Genomic DNA, 17159 nt, shown 5'->3' with positions numbered 1-17159 from the left:
GCCAGGTCTAATATTCATGGAAGTGATTTAGTTACCAAGTTGTAGTCAAATAAAACCCCCTTTTTCTGGAAAAATTAATAATATCCCATTTTTTTGTCCAAAATAATGTAACCTCCTTTTATGAAATTGCCGTCCTTCTGTAGATAAGAGAAACTTAAATGCGGGGAGCCATTTGTTTGCTGTTTGTGTTGGTTTTTCATTTGGGCTAGAGAAACATAAATTCAACCACAAACCCCCCACGAAACAAAGGCCCTACCGAGAAATAACAGTCCCATGTTATAATGAGAGATAAGAACTTGAAACATCTCTAAAAATTGGCCTACAAGCAGCTGTTATGGTTTATGAATTCCAGTTTCATATTGTGGTCGCCCAAATATGATGAAGTCACCGTAATACCTAGGGCAGGTTCGGGTCAGGATCCCTATCCGAAACCTAAAGCTCAAATCCCAAACCAATAATTTTCGGGATGAGATTTTAAAATCCGAAACCGAACCAAAATTTCGGGATTTCGGGCTGATTTGGGATTGATGTACAAGCAAGCAACCAAAGTTCAAAATTCTCATTTAGCATGAAAAATATACGTGAGAGAGTTTGGCCGTGAAGAAGAGTGTTCGAATGAGATGAGAGGTGAGATCCAGGAGTTGAGAAGGTTCGAGAGAGAGAGCTCAAGGATGGGGTGCGGTCCTGGATGGTTCGAGAAATGAGAGTCTGAGAAGTCACTGAGAACCCCTATCTAACAATGGACGGATGCAATCAAATGTAACTAATCCAACGGTCTATATATATATATAAAGGTTTTGGTTCGGTTCGGGATTACTGAACTCTTGAAGTAGTGAGACCGATTCCCGTACCAAATGGTTCGGGATGTGGTACCGAAACTTTGGGGATTTTCAGTTCAGGATTTTTTGAGTACGGTTTAAGATTTTTGGAACTTTTTTTCCAACCCTAGTAATACCAACTGACAAGAGAAAAGAAGATACATCAAACCAAGAGCAAAAACACAGGTGGTTATTAATAAAGGACTCATGGGGATGTTTCCACAACCCCCGACATTTCTATTGAAAATATTTATTTCAATGTTCTTCACAAGTTGGCCTGATATATGATTTGAGTAAGATGCTCTAACTTGGTGTTCATCTCAATCTTTGATTTGAGCTAAGGATGAATTCGTAATCTCATTATTCCGAATATTGTTACTACTGTTAGAAAAAGAATATATATATATAACTAGCTGATTGTCATGTTGAATAGGATTTTCGAAATAAAAAAATTTCTCCTCATCTTAGTATAGCTTAGAATCAGGAGCGCAAATACTTAAGGGCCAGAGGGCGCGTCGCCCTCAAGTTTTTGGGGTGGGAAAAAAATGTTGCATGAGCAGGAACTAGGGTCTTGCTTAAGTCGCAGATGCATTCCGATATGACGTTAAGTTGGACTCATTACAAGAAAACATGGAATAGATGACCAAATTTTATGTGGCACTCAAAAATTCGTCACATATTTTTTCTATATGTGACGAATTGTTCAGAACGTCACGCATGACTAGTTTTTTTGGTATGAAATTTGAGAACACTTAGGTGACGATAAATACGTCACGTATTATAGAATGGAGTGACGAAAATCATAAGCGTTTTTAAGATGAAAAAGGGGTGACACAAATTTTTTGAAGTCCTTACTAAAATCTATGGTGAGGAACAATGGTGCCCTAACGAAGTATGATATGTGAGGAATTGCAAAAGGGTCACATATGTGTATTCTCGGAAAGTGATTCATCACTTTTCCAACAGTAAATAAATAAATAAAAGAAAAAAGAAACATAGTAAAGTATTAAACAAATTTGAGAAAGCCCATCTAAATTCTAAACCGTTGTCTTTCACTTTCACTTTCTCTGTCTCTCAGACTTCTCCCATTTCTCATTGTTGTGACTCAAGCCAACCGACGCATCTCTTAATCTTCTTCTCTCTACCGCGACATTACCAAGATCTTCTAAGCCAAATGCTCAAACCCTCTCTCATCTATTCGCTATCACACTCCACAACCAAAAACCCTAGAGACCAATTCAACCAACAAGCCAAATCCACACCTTGTCGCGTCTCAACCTTCTTCCAGTTTCTTCCAGTATCTAATTTCACTAATTTATCATATCCTCAAAACTCCAAATGTTAGGACTAGATAATCTACTAACAAAGATAAAATTAACAAAAAACTACTTAAATTATAATTAAACTTCTAAACCAATATGCGATTGCAAGAATATGAAGATTTGCCAAAATTTAATAAAAACCCGACTCCAACACCATTCCTAAAAAACAATAAGACAAAAATCTAACTTAGTATAGAAGGAAAAAAAAAGGTGAATAACATATTAGTTTTCCAAATTCAATATCCTTCAAAATGTGAGTTCTGGAAGTTGTGGCTATCACTTAAGTTACCAAATCTAATTAGTGAAATTAAGTTTTCACTTAAGTTTTCCAAATCTAATTAGTGAAATTAGATACGCAAAAGGAAAATGAGGATATGATAGCACAACTGAAGGGTTGTAAGCCAAGGGCAGACCAACAACATCTCCAAAGGTAGTGACATCAATTTAGCCTTCATTAGTAGCGATATCAATTTGATCTTTATAAAAGCTGAATGTTTTAAAATTACAGTGAATAAGTAATCTATGGTATGAAACTAGATATGTTTTTCTTCTTAATTAATGGCCTTTTAATGTAGGATGTTTTCAAGCAAAATTCATATAATCGTAAGAAACAAAAGTATTACCACAAGGGAGGGGCAAAACCATTTCATCCAACATGCAAGGAAGGCTTGCAAGGTAATGAAATTAAAGTACATATAAAACTCATTGTGTAATTTAGATAGGCTCGTTTGTTATGTTTCATTCTTCTTACTTAAGTATTCCTTTAATTCTTATTTTCTTCTCTTTTGTTATTCAAATTCTCAATGCTCCTGTTATTCTCTAGACACCAATGTTTATTTTCTTCTCTTTTATTATGTAAGGATAAGATGAACAAAAAGAAGGGTGGAGTTAAAGGAGAAAGTATTCAAGAAGCACTTGAGGTAGTGATGGTGATCTTTCAAATGACAATAATACTTGTGCTGAACTAAAGACCATGACATGGTTGGTGACTTATATAATGTATTTTGTTGTTGGTTTCAAATATGCAGACGGTATACCTGTTTTGTTACCGACTCAATGCCTTAGAATCTTGTTAGCATCTCAATATGTTTAGAGGTGTTAGGATGCTTATGTTAGCTTTTGAGATATACACTTGGTGTATGTATTGGATGTAATCTAACTTATTGATCAATGAAATGTGATTAACAAAAGTATTGCCTCATATTTGTTATGAATTCTAATTCTAGATGATGAAGCAGGGAATATGTGGTAGTTGGTTCGTCACGAATTGTTACTAATAGGTTTATGATTTTGACACATGTGACACAAATTGCGCCACATGTCAAATGAATATGTGACGCTTTCAGTCTCACTTATTCTCAGCCATAGCATTCTAGGATCAAATTGGGTGACGATAAATTCCTCACTTATACATTTGTTATGTGATGAACTTATAGGTCACTGACTTTTAGGTTTTGTGATGCTTATTTCGTCACATTTAAAGTTATTAAGTGACGAATTTGGCGTCACAAATACTAAAACTATGTGGCGAATGTAAAATTTGTCACATGAACTATAAGTGACACTGTATAGGTGACGAACATAGTGACGCTGAATTTTCGTCACGTATAATCAAATGTGATGAATTTTCATGTTTATGTGACGAATGTCTGTCGCTACCTAAGCCATGTTTTCTTGTAGTGACTATGACAAATAATAATTAACTCACCACCACCACCAACTCTATCGGTCATTCCTCGTTCAAAACCACCAGGGGACGGATATACACACAAAAAATTTAGTTGCTTCTTGTAGCTCATGAAGAAGAACGAGAAGAATAAATGGAAAAGTCCATATGTTTTAGGACAACGACGCTGTTTTGAAAAAGAATTTAAAGTTAGTCATTTTAAAAGGCCAATTAACGACCCTCTCTCCTCCCATACGTCTTATAAATTTGAGCTCGTAGCCCTATATATATATATATATGTTTTATCTATTTGTTCATTATAACGATATTGGCCTAAAGATACAATTTAAAATGACACAAAGGGTGGGTTTGATAAACATACAATGTGTAGGAGTTCGCCAAGTGCTCGATGAAATGCCTCACTAAATAAATTTAAAAAAAATTGGCGTTGTATGCGTTGTTTAAGGATTACACAAAGTTGTGCATCTGTCACTGCTTTGTTGTGCCTATGTGAACTAACTTTCTAGCTTCACCCCTATTTAGAATAGTAATGCTGTTTGTAAAGAAAAAAAATTAAAGACTTTTCCTGTGAATTAATGAACAGATAGATTTGAATCATTGATGAGCCACTTTTAGCAGTATGGGTACCCTTGAGTCTATAAAATAGGCAGCACATTCATTCTGCTCCATGCACTTTCAAAAATAGCTACTGATACAGAAGAAGCAAAAGCAAGCAGAAGAGAATTCGGGTTTTGTGGCAAGCCAAATGGGAGAGTGGATAACGCAGTGGAGGGTGGAATTTTTGGGGAGGGAATGGAACTTTGTGGATATAGGCTCAGTGGTTGTCGTTTTTAGTTTGCACTGCCTTACTCTTTTAGCTCCATTTCATTTCAACTGGCCTGCATTTTGGGTGGCAGTTGCACTATATTTTGTTGTAGGTGTGAGTGTAAATCTCTCATACCATAGGCAACTTTCCCACCGGAGTTTCAAGCTTCCCAAATGGCTTGAATACTTTTTTGCCTATTGTGGGGTTCTATCATTTCAGGTTTATTACTTCTGTTTATCTTTTGTAATGTTTTGGTGATGCTAGAGAGATCTACGTGAATCAATTGAATTCTTTCTTTAAATCATTAAATAAATTCAACCATTAACCACTACATGATGTAGTCTACAAAATATGATTTAAGAACATGGTATTCCCAGTATTTTCTTTTGTAATTTTATAGGGAGGGATTTTGTTAGGCTCATTATTTTTTTCTGTTTGCAGAGAAGTCCACTTGAATGGGTGAGCATACACCGATCTCACCACCAATTTACTGATACATTGAAAGATCCTCATAGTCCCGTTAGAGGATTATGGTATAGTCACATTGGTTGGATCTTCGATTTTCGCTCTCGGTTTGGAAGTGTATGAAACTCTTTAGCTCCCTCATAAGTAATTCTTACATGCAATCAGTAGTATATATATGACTTTGTGTATGTCGCTCTCATCTCTTGAGGTACATCCACGACTAAGGTGGGTTGTAGCCTAGGTAGGTTTTGTTGCGAATTCCTACTGTATTAGGTTATTAGCATATAATTAGGCTACAGCAGCCTATTGTCACCATATATAGCCTACCCAGTTCCATTATTATCATATGTATGTAGTGCATCTTAAGTAATAAATAATTAATATTTTAACTAACTTGATATATCTATTTTCTTTTTATTGCGTTTTTATACATTTTACCTTGAAAAAAAAAAAATTAGTGTACTAGTGCTTAGATTTTGATTCAAGTGGAGTTTTGGTATCTAAACCAAATATGTGAATAGTAGTCCTTGAACTCATCACACTAGAGCAACTGTTAATTTGAAACAGAGTAAAAGGTTTCAACTAAAGGGCGAATAGTAGTCCTTGAACATCATTACAACTTTCGTCCAAATAAAAGGTTTCAACTAAAGGGCGAAAAAGGGGCTAAAGTTGTAACAGAGTAACACAAAATAATCATTGCTTTACGTTGTGAAAAGCTCAAGGTTTAATACAAGTGAATTTTTAGTTTGAGGATCAAAACTCCAATTGGATCATATATCAGAAGTCAACAATCCAATTTTTTTACTTTTACTTTTTTTTTATATATATTTAAGTTGGTTGGAAATTAATTAGTGGAAAAGCCATAGAATGTTTGGTTTATTACTAATTAAATTTTTTTATTTTTAGGTTGACTATAATGTAACTGTATCTAGACAAAAAAAAATTGATCGCATCATTTTATGGTGATATTTTTTGGCTAGCCCACCAATAAATAATTCCTAGCTCCAACCTTGCTCTTAACATGTCAGATAATGAGAGATAAACACGTAATTGTATATTAGCAGTTTGAAAGGAAAAGATCCCTTTATGCACATAGCTAAGCAAATTGACATACCAATGATAATTTTTTTGAACTTTGAAATTTCGCAGTATGATGCACGACTTAAGAACGTTGGAGACTTGAAAAGGGATCCTTTCTATAGATTTCTTCATTATACGTACCCCCTTCATGCAATTAGTTTTGGAGCGATACTCTATGCTGTTGGAGGACTACCATTTTTGGTGTGGGGGCTGGTAATTAAATATTGACATTGTTCTTTATTTTTTAGCCTAAAGAACAAATTCAATTGATGGCCATACATATAATTTCTTGAGCTGTGTTTTTCTTTTTTATGGTAGGGTGTGAGATCAGTAATTTTTCTTCACGCTACTTTTGGAATAAATTCGATTTGCCACACATGGGGACAACAAGTATGGAATACTGGTGATCTGTCTAGAAACAACTGGTATAGTGTATAGCCATATATCTGTGATGGAAAATCTTCTCCAAGACGTATTGGTAATAGTAAAAATGTACTGAATTTTGATTTGTGTACGTACGCGTAGGTTTATTGGATTGATGGCTCATGGAGAAGGTTGGCACAATAATCACCATGCATTTCAACACTCGGCTCGGCATGGCTTGGAATGGTGGGAAATTGATGTTACATGGTATGTAATAAGATTTCTTGAAATTATCGGTTTGGCAACAGAAGTAAAGCTTCCCACTGAGACTCAGAAGAAACGAAAAGCTTTATTTATAAGCAACAACCTGAACAACCAAATCAGCGAGCTCGACGAAAAACTTGAAACAGAAATCAACAACGGAAAGATTTGATCAAAAAAATCATGGAAGCTTGAATCTCTATCCAGCTATTTAATATGCAGCCCTATATGATCCTCAAAAGAAAAGATATATATGCAGCCTATATATATATATATGCTTGTTAATAAAGCTTTACTTTCACTGTACTTTCCTCGACTAATTAATATTGTGTATCTAAATTATATTGATCTGGAGTTGTTTTCATTACGCCTAGCTTATGAGTATATAAATGTATGCATATACTATGGTATTTAGGCTTTCCCGTATGTCCTACATGCAACTTTTCTATGATAATTATTACAAATATGAAAACCTTATAAGCTTTGTGAAAACATTTGATAATCATGTAAACTATAGGACTATAGTATTTACCTAGAAAATTACAACTCTTAACCACAAGAAGTAATCCTCAAACGAATATAGTATTTACTCTAATTTTGTATCAAATAACTAAATTAAGAACCTAGATGTTAGGCAAGCACATCAATACAACTAATCAACAATGATTAAGAAATCCAACATCTGTAAAAACAGTCAGCCAAGGTGATTAATTTGAATTAAACTTGATTTTTTATGGGAATTGTTAATAGCACTCCAAAAATCTCATTCTACACTCCTCACAAGTGTATTTTTCTTTCTAATTATAGAAAATTTAGAGTGCCAAATGAGATTTTTGGAGTACTAATAACAATTCATTTTTTTATTTATTATCAATAATTGCAGAGAAGAAAAGGATACAAACTTCGCTTCTTAAATGAAATGGGTGGACTAGAATCAATAAATAGATTTATAAAAAAAAAATTAAAAAAAATAAAAAACTCGATTATCTATTAGGGTTTCATCATGCCTAAAAATGTTTATTAGCCTAAGGCCGGTGTTAGATATTAAAAATAACGAACAACTCCCAAAAAAGTCAAGAAAAACTCTATACAAAACAAACTCGTAAATGGCCAAGGACACAAACTAAGAAATAATCCTTCTTCAAAAAGCTAAGAACACTGTCACTTTACACGACTGATTTAAGAAAGTTTTAAGTAGCGCTGCCTAAAACTTTCACGGAGGTAAAACAAAAGAAAAGGACACTTCACACCTCATCAACAACTTTTCCAAATCAACTCTTCCAATTAGGGACAGTCCATTAATGTAGTGGACAAACTTCATGGTAGGAAAACGACCGCCACACGTGCAACAAGTTATAAACTTGAAACAAAAAAAAAAACCACCGGGTGAGAGCCCAAAATACTGATGCGGCTTGGTGTAAGAACACTCTGCGTGCAGGCGTGAGCTGGGTTGGCCGTGACTTTGCCGGACTGCTTCAAGCTGCGGCTGGATCGGGCAACGGATTTTGTTACTCTGCAGCAGCTGCTGAAGCTTGTGCGATTCGTGATGCCTTGCTGGCTTGCATTGACAATGGGTTTGTGAACGTGATTATCGAACCCGATGCCAAGGTGATTATCCAGATGCTCAGGAAGGAACTGACTCATGACTTTAGTCTTGAATGTCTTCTTGGCGACATCGCGCTTCTAGAGCGAAGACTGACGTCAGTGACGTTCGCGTTTGTGTCTAGGGAGAACAACCGTGCTGCTCACTCGGTGGCTAAGTTTGTTTTTAAGGAGAGTCGAGCTTTTGTTTGGGATTGTATTGGCTCGGAATTTTTGTTCAACATTCTAGCTCCAGATGTAAACATTTCTATTCGTCTTTAATATATTTCCATCTTCGGAAAAAAAAAAAAGTAGACATCACAAACCCAAACAAGAAAAACAGCTGCTAGCTTCTACCTCATAAAAGAGGAATATTAGAAACAATGAAAAAACAAAAAGAAAACTAAAGCACAACAAGACTTGTTCGAAACACAACTTAATTAGAGCATCTCTAATGGAAATCGTAGCTGGGAAACACAACAAAACGCCTTGAAATGGAAATTCTATATTCTTTATTGGCTGGAAAGCTCTCTTCAATAGAAGGATGTAAAATATTCATCTCCACCGAAAAATATAAATAAAAATATAGTTTCCCCAACATTTTCTAAATGTATAATATATTCATCTTTGCTGGAATTTGATAAAACTTGAGAGAAACCTTCTCTCTAAAATCTTAGTCTTCATTACACCCAGATGAAGACGACGACATTTTCTTTTATTTAAAATTTTAATTTGTTTTAACTTTATCAGTTTAATTTTAAATATAAAAACCAGTTTTTTTTTTTTTTTTTTACAGTAATCCACATCTCACTACATGATTGAATTTGTAGGACCCACAAAATGCCACATCACCCAAAACGTCGGAATAATTAATAAAATTTAAGCACAATGACCAAATTGATATGTGATGGTCAAACTCAACGACCACTACTATTGATTTTCATTGTTAGAGACCAAACTAAGGAGTTATGTCGATCTTAGGGACTATTATTTTAGCTAAAAAGCCAACTTTTTATCTTTAGAAAGTGGGCCGGTGAGTTACAGAGAGGAAAACAAATGAGGTTCAAAATTTACATTCACATCTTCGGAAGATGCAAAATGAGATATAAATGTTGTATTTACAACTCAGATTTGTATCTCCTCCATGGGAGATACTCTAAGGAAGAGATACGTCGTGTCAGTTCTTGATTTATGAATTAACTGTTGATTAATCAACTCATTTATTTTTGTTAGCAAACTTTAAAAACTTGAGTTGAACGATTAAAGCTAACAATGAATCATGAATTGATTTATAAATTAATTGTTGATTCGTCAATATATATGTATATCCAATGCAAGTGAAATGTCTTAAGTTCGACTTCCACAAATTATGTACACAAATATGTTTATGTTTATGTTGAGTTTGATTTCTAATTAGTGATTGACTCATTGAGTAAAATGTCATTAAATAAAAATAATATAATAAATATAATAACCATTCGTATCCCAGTGAACTGTGGGGGCATGCACGTACTAGCAATTGGATCTGTTAGCTGCAGAGTACCTATCTGATGTGCATGCATTTATAGAGCCACTTGACTTTGTCTTAGAGCAAGCCCAGCGTTGGCTGGTGCTCGGGGGACAGTGGAGAAAACAAGGGCCCGAGGGCCAGTGGGAGGGCTCCAGCGTGGGCTAGCCCGACCGAAGGTGGAGGCCCGAGCTTCGGGCTCGTGGCGAATTGCCCGCCCGAGAGCCTGAGGGCTATGTGACGTCAGGCTGACGTAAGCCTGGCGTTAGGGAATATTAAATTTTTTTTGTGTCAGGCGCGTGCACCCCACTCGCCCGTGGGGGCGCGTCGCCGACACAAAAATCAGAAAAAACAAAAGTTTGTCAGTTACCGTTGGGAAGCCACGTGGCTTCCCACGGTCCATTAGATCTCAACGGTTACTTAATTTGGACCGTTCGATCTGAGATCAACGGTGGATATTAATATTCTTTATAAATAAAAAATAAAAGAAAAATAGTTTTAAAATTAAGAAAAGTTACCGTTGTGACACGTGGCACAATCTGGAGTGTTGGAATTCAAATTTTTTTATATCCAACGGCAGAGATTAATTAATTGAATAAAAATTAAAAAAAATTCAAAAAAATTCAAAAAAATTTAAAAAAAAATCTGAAAAATCTGGAAAAAATTGTAAAAAAAATTGTTTTTACTTTTCTATAAATACCTTCTCATTATCATCTACCTTACACAACAATTTCATATTTTCTCAACTACTTTCAATCACATTCCTTTTTTTGTCTCAAAGTTTGAATCCATTTTTTTTCAACAAAATGACCACTGGTGCAGGTACGAATTGGTCGCTTATTGAAGATGTTGCGTTGTGTACTAGCTGGGTTGAAGTTACTCATAGTTCAATATTGCGTTTCATTTTTTTTTTTTTTTTAATTTATTCAAAGATAGGATTTTACAGATTAAATTCGAATAGAAACATTGGCGTCTTCCGCCAAAACATTGGATAAGAAATCAGGGCACAGAAAGAATCTTGTATTTAATTTCTTTATCATCTTATTAATAGCCAGCTATTTTGAATTGATCTCTGCCGACTGATTAGTTGCATGTCGTATTACGTGAATTTGTTCATGTCCCTTGGTTTCGAAGTTTCAAGAATTTATTCAACCGCTTTTGCTTTCCCTTTCCCTTTCCAGGTGCGTGCATATATATATATTTGATCCATTAATTTTAAGGAAAACTAATGAAAAGGGTTTCAAAATTTTGAGTTTTAACGAGAATGAAAAAATAAAGGGTAAAATGAATAGTACCATGATTGACTTTTTAGTGTAAAAATATGATTTTTCGTTAAAATGAACAGTACCGTGAACTTTTCGTTAAAACCCTTTTAATTTTAACCATGAGTTGTTACTTCTTTTGATAAGAAATTGGAGGCCTTTCTTAGTTGAGGATCGGGGTCGATCTGTACGTAGTAAAGAAGTATTTTTTTCTAGCTTTTGGCTCCTCACCTGACGCACACCATAAACGGGAATTGTTTATGGCCCGGTTTGTTTGCTTAGAATCATGAGTTGGAATGGGAAAACATTTCCCGATCTCGCAAGATATATGTTGTGATTAATTGGTATTGGATGAATATTAGATTTGGAAAGGAAACAGAAAGGTAGGACTTGTTTGGTAGGATTGGATTGGAAGGAATAACTCTCTAATTTTATGGCATATTGGAAGTACAAGTGAACGATGTTTCATTTGGAGAGGATTAGAAGAGGTAAGACACGAAAATACGCACCCCTTGCAATCCTACCATTTTGGAGAGGCCTGTAAAAGATATGTTTTTTTTTTTCATGAGTATTAATTTGTATTCTACCTTCTAGTTGATCATAATTTTTTTATTTTTCACCTCAACATGTATACTTTGAACTTAGAAAGTTATCGATTCCAATCTAATCCTATTACCAAACCAGTCTGTAGCCCAAGTCAAATTCCATTAGCGTTGATATTAAGAAACACGTAAATACATACATCAATTTGTAACAGAATATACGTTTTTTGTAGGTCTCCAATAACATTGATAATGTTGATGGTGAACCATACTGATAGAAACAAATCTATATAGGAACCCAAATGATCTTGGGACCCTCCGGAAAAAAAAAAAAAAAAAAAAAAAAAAAAAACAGTTGTGAACGACCTAGGAGGACCATCCTTAACCTTAGACGTCGGAACTATGTGGAGAACTGGAATTGCTAAATTATTGTGAAAAATATAATTAGTAGGTATAAGAACCACCGTTAGCTGGATTCTATTCGCCATAAATCTTTAGATGGAAATGGACTGCATGGGAAAGCGTGGAATGAAACAGGATATTTTCCATCGATTAACTATCTCCAGATTCTCCACCAAACCTTTATGTTTTTGGTCACCAAACGGTCCAAACCTTATCTGACTATTATTTACTTAATTAAATTTATCAGAATGTTAATTATTTCAGTCAAATTATGAAAAGAAAAAAAAAATTCACTTTAAAATCAATAGACGATACAAACGCAACCCCACTAATTTATAAGCCAATGCAAAAACTATTTTTCCCATAAATGCACGTAATTCATTCTCAACAATTCACTTTTCGATCTTTGGTTTTTAATAAAAAAAATATAACAATTAATTTGTTTATTTTTGTTTTTATAAATACCAGATCTTTTTACTTTTGGCAAAATTGCAGTTTATCATAAGTTGAGAGCAAGTCTACCCCTAAAAATACACTGGCATCTAACTATTTAATCCACTCAAATGAATAGTGATTGATCTCAATAAATAGTAATTAGTCAAATGCATATTTACCCCTAAAAAATGCATTGGCACAAAGTCTAATCAATTCGTATTAAAATATTATTATTTAAAAAAAAAATAATTAAAAAATAGTTTTAATTTCGGATAGGATTTTTAAACAATCTTGTCACGCTACATGTCATTATCCAAAAGTACTATTTTGTGGATAAATTTCCGATAAGATTTTCAACCAATCCCGACACGCCACCTATCACTATTTGTTCATAATAATTTTGCCAAGATTTTGATAAGATTTTCAACCAATCTTGTCACAACACGTGTATTATTCGAAAGTACTATTTTGTGGATAGATTTCCGATAAGATTTTCAACCAATCGCAACGTGCCATGTGTCACTATCTGTTTACAATAATTTAGACAAAATTTCGATAAAATTTTCAACCAATCACGTAGTGTCATGTGGCATTATCCAAAACCTCATCCCTTTTTTTTTTTTGTCCATATAAACCCTTCATCCATCCTAATTCATACACCAAAATCAAACTAACTCAGAATCATTCTTCATCATTTTTAAATCTTGAATTCTTACAATGTCTTATTTAAGGAGATTGTATGAAATCGATGAGCAACAGAAAAAATTGTTGGCTGAACAGGAAGAATTGTTCAATCTCGAGGAAGGTGGAGATGAGGTTTTCGTAATGGAAGAGGATGAGGATGATGAACATAAAAGGCAGAGAGCCTTACATTCCCGTCATTTCATGAAAGCTATAGGTCAGATATCCAAACCCAAACATGCGGCAAACTTGGATAGAAAGAGGGAAGGACGAGGTAAATATCTCTTGGAATATTATTTTATCCCCAATAGTTTATTCCATAATCATATTTTAGACGTCGTTTTAGAATACAACGAAGTTTGTTAAACAAAATCATGATTACTATTTGCAACCATGATCCATACTTTGTGCAAAAAAAAAATGATGCTTTTCATGTTCTAGGCCTTCTTCCTAAGCAAAAAATTAATCCTGCCTTATGGATGCTTGCATATGGAGCATATGCAGATCAAGTGAATGAGATAGCGAAGATGGGAAAATCAACTGTTCTGGAGTCCCTGATGAGGTATTGCTCCACAATCGAAGCCCTGTACAGCAATGAATACCTTCGGAAACCCACGAAAATGGACATGCGAAAGCTTTTGAAGAAAGGTGAGATGCGAGGCTTTCCTGGCATGATTAGAAGTATCGACTGTATGCACTGGACCTGGAAAAACTGTCCAAGTGAGCGGCAAGGAGCTTATGTCGACATAAAATGAGCTAAAAGTATCATTTTAGAAGCAGTGGCATCATTTGATACATGGATTTGGCATGTTTTTTTCGGTGCTCCAAGGGCTCAAAATGACCTCAATGTCCTTGCCTAATCTCCAATGTTTGACGAGGTGCTGAAAGGAAAAGCACAGAAAAACATATATTGGGTTAATGGAAATAAATACGAAGAAGCGTATTACCTAGCATACGGCATTTACCCACTCCACTTGTAAAAAGTCTGAGGAGCTAGGATATGTGGTGCTATGATCTTCGTTGCTAAGATTTGTGTAGCTAGAACCCCCTCCACTTGTTCCCTCGTTTCTTGCATGCCTCCATTGTACCACGTCATCTTTTTCCGATGTCCAAAAAAATTTAGAATTTGGAGACATTCCTTCTAGAGGCTTGTTCATAGTGTCACGATCAGCTTGAGCCATCATTTCTTCTCTAAGCATCTCCATTTCTCGATTAAGTATTTCTCTTTGTCTCTCATTAGCCGCATCACATTTCTCAGTAGCTGCTAAGATTGCTTGCATAGTCACAGTTTTTGCCTCATCTCTAGCTGCTTCTCGCGCCATGCTCAGTTCACATTGGCGAGCAAGTCGTCCATATACTTTGTGTAGTCATTCTTGGAAGAACTTTGTGAGACCCCGTATTTTAAAAATAAATATCTATTTAGAGTTTTAGATGCCAATTTTATTGGTAATTAATGGTGCAACATGGAACCTGGAGGTGGCAAGGGTGGATATGTTTAAGTGCTTAGTCACTTATATTTCTTACACGTGTGATTATAGGTTTGATGAATAAGCAATATAGGTTGCTTAGTCTTCATAAAAAAGTGGCTGCGTGGAAAGATTTTAGGACACCAATTTATCCTTGTCTTTGAGACTGCCAAAACCATCCAATTGCAACTAAGTTGTTGCCGGCTTCCCTAACCTATAAATAGGAGCTTTGCTCCATTTTTATTGGAAATAAGGCAGCATGCAGAGCATGCAAAGTGTTGGTGTTCACGTAGAAAGAAAGAAAGTTTAGAGTTGGAGTTTGATGGGTTGATCTTGTTAGTTGGGTTGTCTTGCCATGGTTCTGATAATTGAGGTGAGTGGTTTATGTAATGTGTTTCAAAGTATTCTTATTTTTTGATAAATGAAAACCACGAACTATTGTGGGATTTATCTATTTATAAATCTCTATTTTAAGTCAAGCATGTTGGATTTGTTGAAATGCTTTAGGAATTATTAATATGGTGATATGTGGATTATTTGGATATGTTCATGGAGCATGAGAATTTTAGTGTTGCATTAATTTGAGGGATAAATGTAAACTGCACACGGAGACATTAGGGCAGAAAGGCCAGTAGGGGTCATGTGGTGAGTTACAATTTATGAAGGATGTAATGAACACGTAAAGGGATGATGTGATATGAAATTACGTGGTTAAAACTTTGATATTATTATTGTATTTTCTAGAGTGTGTAAAAAGGTATCGCTTGACTAGCATATTATATATTCTACTCACTGAGCGATGGTGGTTGTTAGTCACCCCTCACCTATTATTTTACAGATGAGTTATTTGGCAGGACAGGTGATAGACGAACTGAGGTTGTGTTGGACGAGGGATGTAAGAGTTTTAATTTATTATTTTTGTACCCCTTGTAAGGATTTTGGAGTTATTTTAGTAAGAGGAATTCATTTTCCAACCCATGTCAATTTCTTTTTATTTATTGAGCTTTTAACTCAAATTTCAGATTCAGGTTCGAGTTTTTATTACCGATCTCGGGTTTGGGGCGTGACAAACTTCCTTACTTCTTTACCACCTTTTTACCTTGAGGCCTTAGGGACTGACAAGTCGACTTCGGCAATGCTTCAGGCGTCCTTTCCTGCTCTTCAAATGTGTCGCCTTCCTATTCAGTCGGGTCTGCTTCTGGCGAACTGTGTAAAGGGATACTGTGCATGACAACTTCTGGACCAGTTGGCACAAGTTTGTATCTAGGACAATCTTTGACAACATTCCAACATTCCCATCTGCTGAATGATTTGTTGTGGTTTTTCACATTGTACCATGCTTGTGCTTGAAGTGTTTATAAAATGTAGGATAAGACAATATTATAAAATGCGGGTGTAATACAAATAAATAATTAAAAATATTGATGCGGGTGGAATACAAATAAATAAATAAAAATATTATCACTTGATCAGCTAAACTTCTCGCACTACTCAGATTAGAGGAAGCATGAGAGATGGTGTTTTTCCAACTAGTAAGCGAGTTGTTGAGTTTTTTTCCAATGACCTTGAAGACCTTGACTACTTCTTACGTCTTTTCCAAGCTTATCACAAAACGCTGCAGTAATTCAACTTTACAATTCTCGCAACTGCATCTCATTACTCGTAATCGGGTTATGAGTAATTTGACCCCAGTATTCACACAATGTAACATCTTCGATGACCTTCCACTTAGTCATTTTTTGCACAGGAAAGTATATGAAAGCTTTGGTTGAAAGTGTTGAAAATATTGAAATGTGGTGTAAGATGGAAGATGATGGTTATGTATTTATAGAAAAACAATAATAAATTTTTTTTTTATTTTCAAACAATTTTTAATAATTTTTATTAAGTTAATTAATCTGGACTGTTGAATTTAAAAAAGATTGAAATCTAACAACCCAGATTTGGACATGTGGCCAACGGTCATAATTTTGACTGTTTGCTTTTCTTCTTTTTTTTTTTTTTTTTAAGTTTTTTGGCCGAAAATTGTTGACCATTGATTTAGGAATCAAACGGCCAAGAACGTGTCGCGTCACTAGCCGTTGGTTTTGAATTTCAAATTTTTTTTACCATTGGAAATCCAACGGCTGAAGACGCATCACGTGGCTTCTCCCAGCTCCCGATTATTGCCCCTACAATGGCAAGCCTGCCACTTTTTTCCTGTCGGGAACGCACGCCCTCTCGCGTTTGTTTCCCACGTGCCTGACGCAAAAATAAAGGAGTGAGCCTTGCTGACGCCAACGTGACGTCACGTAGGCTGGGACATTGCTCAGGCCAGCCTACAAGCTGGCTTGGGTTGCGTGCCAACCTAGCTAGAGTGGATTTTGATAGTGCCAGCCTATTTTTTAGGCTTTGGACCAGCCTATCTCCACGGACTGGAGTTGCTCTGAGGGTGCAGGGACTCTACTGCTCTGCATATAGCAGCATCCATGCATTAATTAGA

At 35.3% G+C, this 17159-nt stretch overlaps 3 protein-coding genes across 3 annotated transcripts; all 3 read left to right on the top strand.

Annotated features, from left to right (window-relative positions):
• Nucleotides 1-4529: 4529 nt before the first annotated feature.
• On the top strand, nucleotides 4530-7266 carry LOC137709485 (palmitoyl-monogalactosyldiacylglycerol delta-7 desaturase, chloroplastic-like). Its single transcript, XM_068448578.1, has 5 exons — nucleotides 4530-4851; nucleotides 5074-5214; nucleotides 6247-6390; nucleotides 6496-6602; nucleotides 6703-7266. The coding sequence occupies exons 1-5, from the start codon at nucleotides 4573-4575 to the stop codon at nucleotides 6971-6973; spliced, it is 942 nt and encodes a 313-aa protein (XP_068304679.1). The 5' UTR covers nucleotides 4530-4572; the 3' UTR covers nucleotides 6974-7266.
• LOC137709164 (uncharacterized) lies at nucleotides 7206-8664 on the top strand. Its single transcript, XM_068448280.1, has 2 exons — nucleotides 7206-7224; nucleotides 8240-8664. Exons 1-2 carry the CDS (start codon nucleotides 7206-7208, stop codon nucleotides 8662-8664), a joined length of 444 nt encoding a protein of 147 aa, XP_068304381.1.
• A 4583-nt stretch (nucleotides 8665-13247) lies between these two features.
• Nucleotides 13248-13966, top strand: LOC137709163 (uncharacterized). Its single transcript, XM_068448279.1, has 2 exons — nucleotides 13248-13485; nucleotides 13716-13966. Exons 1-2 carry the CDS (start codon nucleotides 13248-13250, stop codon nucleotides 13964-13966), a joined length of 489 nt encoding a protein of 162 aa, XP_068304380.1.
• Nucleotides 13967-17159: the final 3193 nt, after the last annotated feature.

Source organism: Pyrus communis, chromosome 11 (assembly GCF_963583255.1).
Source record: "Pyrus communis chromosome 11, drPyrComm1.1, whole genome shotgun sequence".
Lineage (NCBI taxonomy): Eukaryota > Viridiplantae > Streptophyta > Magnoliopsida > Rosales > Rosaceae > Pyrus > Pyrus communis.
The sequence above is the reverse complement of the archived record's forward strand: the minus strand, read 5'-3'. Positions and strand labels throughout refer to the sequence as shown.